General features: G+C 37.3%; 1 protein-coding gene across 1 annotated transcript in view; it reads right to left on the reverse strand.

Moving 5' to 3' along the window:
• Nucleotides 1–5,764, reverse strand: part of LOC107660841 (UV excision repair protein RAD23 homolog B-like) — a 29,604-nt gene that overhangs the window by 15,534 nt on the left and 8,306 nt on the right. The window contains exons 5-7 of the mRNA XM_016450263.1: nucleotides 3,417–3,463; nucleotides 3,192–3,319; nucleotides 117–252 (exon numbers count right to left, since the gene is read on the reverse strand). Coding sequence (XP_016305749.1) covers nucleotides 117–252; nucleotides 3,192–3,319; nucleotides 3,417–3,463 — 311 coding nt within the window. The remainder of the gene's footprint in view (nucleotides 1–116; nucleotides 253–3,191; nucleotides 3,320–3,416; nucleotides 3,464–5,764) is intronic.

Genomic DNA, 5,764 nt, shown 5'->3' on the forward strand with positions numbered 1-5,764 from the left:
AGTATTTTGAGCTGAAACTTCACAGACACATTCTGGTGACACCAGAGACTTATATTACATATTGCAAAAAGGGGCATAATATGTCTCCTTTAAAGTGTGTGTAACGTGTCGCTCACCCCCTGATCCTGTGCTGGGCTGCGACGGGGCGGTGCTGGATGGTAAAGAGAGGCCTGTGGACAAAGCAGGAGTGCCTACCGCAGGAGCCACGGGGTCAGCACCTCCCACACTGCCCTCGCTCTCCGCAGGAATATCCTACAACACACACACACACACACACACACACACACACACAACCCTCAGAAGACGCATCCACAAAACATCTCTGCAGTAGAGTTCTTTTTGTCAGCTATTTTCAATTATAGTCTTAATGCCGTGTTAAATGTCCTTGTTAGTTTTTAATCATATTTAATAGGGCTGGGTAAAAAATATCGATATCTCGATATTAATCGATTCTCATTTTTACGGAACGATATCGATTCTTAAATCCCAAGAATCGATTAGTCTAGCCTGTTTTCAGTTAATGTACGGAAAATTGAAGGGCACTTCCCATCCAATATATCGCAATAAGCATTGTGCTTTGGTACTTTTAATATGAAACAAAGTCTCAGATTTCAAATTCTGTCCATTGTATTGCAGTATTCAAACAATAAATGCCGTTTTGGAGCTGTTTAATGTGAACCGACAGATCGCACGTGAACTGATCATCTCCTCCACATTAAAACCAGTTTCAGCACAAAATAAACATGACTAAACATCCGAAGGTAAGTTAAAAGAAATACACAACTTTACAATCCGTATCCAGTCTCGTGTAATCGCTCAATCAGTGTTTCAGCCACGCAAAGACGTTAATATAACAGCTTGTAAACAATGTCACGTAACGTCACATTTACCTCAGAAATACATAACGTTATTCAGTGACCATAAACTCATTAGTCAGATAAAAAAATAAACTGTAGAGAGAGGCATTTTACTAAATATATGCACCATATAACACATTCATTATAATTTTTCTGCTCTTCAATGTTTAATTTATGTTTGAATAAATCCATCAAGTTTTTATGACAGCCACCATTTAAATGTTTATATTTAAAAAAAACTAATTGAAGAAGAAAAATATTATTATGTAACTAACTTTATTATTGTAAAAACGTCATTAATTTTAACCTTCTATATTATAGTAATGTAGTACCAACTGACTCTCATGTACAGCTGCACGATATTGGAAAAAACTCACATTGCGATATTTTATTTTTCTGCAATATATTTTGCGATATGAAAAAAAATCACCACATGACTTTAATAGTTTATTTGGAAAAAAAAAATGATTGGGGTGATTTTGTAGGCGAGTAAATCAGCATAGAAAACAAACAAATTACAAGCATAGATAAATATAACAGAACAAAGATACAAATGAAATAAGCAGTGCTTTATATTTATATCCCAAATAAACAACATTGAATCGAATCGGTAATCGAATCGAAACGCAAGCCTGTGAATGAGAATCGAAACGTGAAATTTGTGTCAAAACCCAGCCCTAATATTTAGTCAATCTTATCCTATTTTATTTTAGTATTAGTATTAAGTTTTAGTCGACTAAATGTCTCAAAGAAAATATAAAGTATTTTAGTCTAGTTTTAGTCAATGAAATCTTCATCTCATTTTCATCATGCTGTATAATGGTTAAACTGACAAAAAAAAAAAAAATTATAATCGTAATGATTGTTGTTATTTGAATAATTTACTTTTGCATTTCAGGTAATGCACTTTCACCAGTAAGCACAAAGCAATAGAATGTCGACTCAAACACATGGTTTATTTTACCTCATCTAGTGTACTGATTTTAGTATAGGCTATTTATTATATAAATTAATTAATTAAAGAAAAACGCAAGCAACAATTGGGTGTTTTTTTTTTACTGTGTATTCAAACAGAAACTCCAGAAGTTTGGATTTTTTTTCTTTAGAAAGTTGTATTTGGGTGTTTTACACTTCCAAATAAAATTGTCAACATATAACATTCCCCAAGCAACTTATTGCCATTTACTACAATATTATTATAGACGCTTTTCAGTGAAAAACAGGTTTATTTAATTTACTGACAACATAAAACATTTAGTTGAGTAAAGTAAATGGAAAGAGTGTTATATAATAGACAAAACACAGAAGCAAAAGTGACTTTTTTTTCAGAGAAATATATTTTCAATCTGAGTATGAACAACAAACGCAAATAGTGTAGCAAGTAATGACAACAGTTGTGCAAATTGTCTCGTGAAACAAAAATACAAACAGTGCAAATGATTCACAAACTACACACAAAATGAGAGAGAAATATGCAGAGTGCAACAGAACAAAAAGTGCAGATGATCTTTACAAACTGTATAATAATTATTTACATAATATAACCACCAAATGGATCGATCCGTTGGCTGTATTCCGCGTCGGAATCGATTCGACCGGGACTTCGCCTAGCGACGCGAAAACATAAATTCCGGTGCTTTAACTGATATGTACCGCTGTTTCATCCTTGTTTTTGGTTTGTGTTATGTCAAAGTGCTCTGTTGTGTATTTTTCTGTGCTTTGTCAGAGAGTGTTCTCATGCAAATGTGTTATTTTGTGTTTGTTTTCACGCACGCACGACGCATTTACTTTCACTTTGCGTTTGTTCAAATTTCCAAAGAAACATGCTAATTGGTGGTTCAAAAGACCAAAACCTATGTTTATTGATTGAATAGATAATGGTTTGAACCAATCTGGGCATGGGGGTGGGACTAAGCATCAACAATCATTCCTGTTTGGCTCAGAGGATCAAAATGCATAGGTTTCTTTTGACCAATCAGTGCAGATTAAAATGCGATGACTTTATCACGCTCACTACAGAGCCTCTGAACATCCAAATACCTCCGAAAAGCAGAGAATCTCCTCTTTACGACACTTTTTAAATCATTTAAATTGGATTAGCGGTTCAAAAGTTATTAAACATTAGCCGCGGACTCGTTCTTTGAGGGTTAAACAGCATTTCAGAAAACTTGTAACAAAGTTCTCCTAATGTACTGTGATTAATCAACTGCTGAAAGTGTGATCATTCCTATTAGCTTAAACTGTACCCTGACCTGAGGTGTTTTGCCTTAAATCACTGTAACGTGCTGAACACAGAACATTGGTGGTGTTATATGCAGACTGTCGGTCTCTCACCGTGAGCAGGTACTCGACGGCGCGGTCAGGGTTGTTGAAACTGGCTCTCAGTGCCGCCACCACTCTGTCTCTCTCGTATCCCATCAGCATGATCTCCGTCACCATGTTCTCGTAGGACTGACCCGTCACTGCACACACGAAACACATGCAAACTCACTGCATCCTGCAGAAATTACTACTGAATTCATAAACTGACATGGAGAATGTGTGAACTTGCTAATTTACCCAGCGCAGACGTCGCCTCTTCAAATATGTTTGCATTTGGCAAAGAACTGCAAACAGGAGGAAAATAAAAAACAATCAGCTTAATATGAAATGATGGTCACTTCCACTGACACAAACTGTTTTTGAAGAGACACCAGGCCTGTCCAAAAACAGCACTCACGTCTAATCAGCAATAATTGAGTATATAGATGTAGGGATGCACCAAATGTTCGGCAACCAAATAAATTGTAATGACAATGACGTGACGCGATCAAATCCGAGAAAGACACAAAAATCATTACAAGCAGTGACAGCGAGAGACTGTTTAGCGCTGCAGCGCATGTCTCTGATGAGAAGAGGAAGGGGTGATTGTTGCTGGCTACTGTATGATGATTGAAATCGCCAAACGACTTTAAACAATTAGTAAATAAACTGCAGAATGTTATGTTTTCTAATACACGCACTAATTGGATGTATTCTGACAGCGCTGCACGAGCTCGTTAGCCAGGGTTCAAAGTCCAAAGCGCGAGGAAAATCTGAAACTGAAACAGTGCGGGTTTCTGCCAAAACAAACGCTGAGAAAAAGCAAGAACTCCATCAACATTCATCATTGTTAGTCAGGGATCAACGCTAAGGGTTTTTTCTACTGGCCCTGCCACAAACAATTAAATAGTTGCTGTTATCATTGTTTTTGATCTGTTATCTTGTATTCTGATAAATAAGCTTATAGGACACCAATATTTATAAAATTTTACAATTCTCTATTTCAAGTTTGATACCACAGCAAAAATCACTAGCCAAAAATAAACATAAATATAAAGTTTAAACATTATTAAAGACAAGTGACAGCCAGTAAATAAGAACAAATGAACAAATTACAAGTAATAGCACAATTAAATATAGGCCTATAACACAAAGATACAAATGAAATGAAGCTTTAGGTTTTTATGTTTGTAGATGTTCAGGTAAAGAAATCATATAAAGTAACATTTGCATATTCTTCACTCTGTGTTGCACCTTGATTTTTCATAGCCATTTGAAATTAGAGGCAACCACTGCATTTTAATCATGAATTGAAAAATAAAAACATGTGCGATGTTTGATTTATATTAGACTGTATAATTTCAAAATCTGAAGCAAAAACAGAATAACCTGACTTTAGCTTTGTGGAATTATGCTACATAAAACATCTGTATGAAACAGAAACAGCAGGTGGGCTGAATGAGACGCAGATTCACTCTCTGACAGCAGGCGGCGCTTATGGTACAATAATACAGCGTTTCCTTGGTTACCGCTGTAAACACAGCAGCGCTCATGGAACAGTGATACAGCGTTTCCTTGGTTACCGCTGTAAACACAGCAGCGCTCATGGAACAGTGATACAGCGTTTCCTTGGTTACCGCTGTAAACACAGCAGCGCTCATGGAACAGTGATACAGCGTTTCCTTGGTTACCGCTGTAAACACAGCAGCGCTCATGGAACAGTGATACAGCGTTTCCTTGGTTACCGCGGTAAACAGCAGCGCTGCGCGCATTAAGACTAATTTAAATGCATCATACGGACACAAAATGAAAAGAAAATGCCATTTCTGAAAACAGTCAGTTCCGTTCCACTGGATTTTCTTCCTATATTTCGCGCATTGTGAACAGTGATCTTGTTCTGCCTGCTATATTCTCCTCTTTGTGTCCGTCTTCAGCATCTCTGGCTTCTGTTAACGGCCGTTTACAGACTAAGTATAATAATAACGTAATATTTCCACACAAATGGCCATTGGGAAAATGATTGCAGTGCAGTTTGTGCGCAAGCACGGAACAGAAGATAGTCTGAAATAAAACAAAAAATGTCCGGTGCATCTGTACTCCAGTGTATAAATTCAATATAGATTAATCATTGTTAAAGCTACAAAGTTACTTGCCGGGACGGGTATTTTGATACTTTTGTATGTATTTGCCCATTGGCTCACACATCGCGCGAGTACTGAAAGGAGTTGTCTTTCGCGCCCAAATGCTTTTTAATCGCTTGAATTTTTAAATGAATAAGTCTTAAAAACTAGTATTCTAATTTTACTTTTGTTCTGTAAAACAACAGTTTATTGTCTGTTGGACAATAAACTGGACTACATCCGACTACTACGCTCAACTCAGAGGACCGTAAGAGACTGTTGTGTTTTTGTGTTCACGGAAACATGGCTCAACAACAGCGTTCCGGACTGCGCTATTCATCTCGATCAGCTGACATGCTATCGAGCGGACAGAGCTCGCGTCGAGGGAGGTAAGACCCGCGGCGGCGGGCTTTGTGTTTACATCAATGACGTGTGGTGCCGCGATGCTGTTGTGGTCTGCAAACACTGCTCACCCCTGGTGGAGTT

The sequence above is a fragment of the Sinocyclocheilus anshuiensis genome, unplaced genomic scaffold, assembly GCF_001515605.1.
Source record: "Sinocyclocheilus anshuiensis isolate Anshui unplaced genomic scaffold, SAMN03320099.WGS_v1.1 scaffold1875, whole genome shotgun sequence".
Lineage (NCBI taxonomy): Eukaryota > Metazoa > Chordata > Actinopteri > Cypriniformes > Cyprinidae > Sinocyclocheilus > Sinocyclocheilus anshuiensis.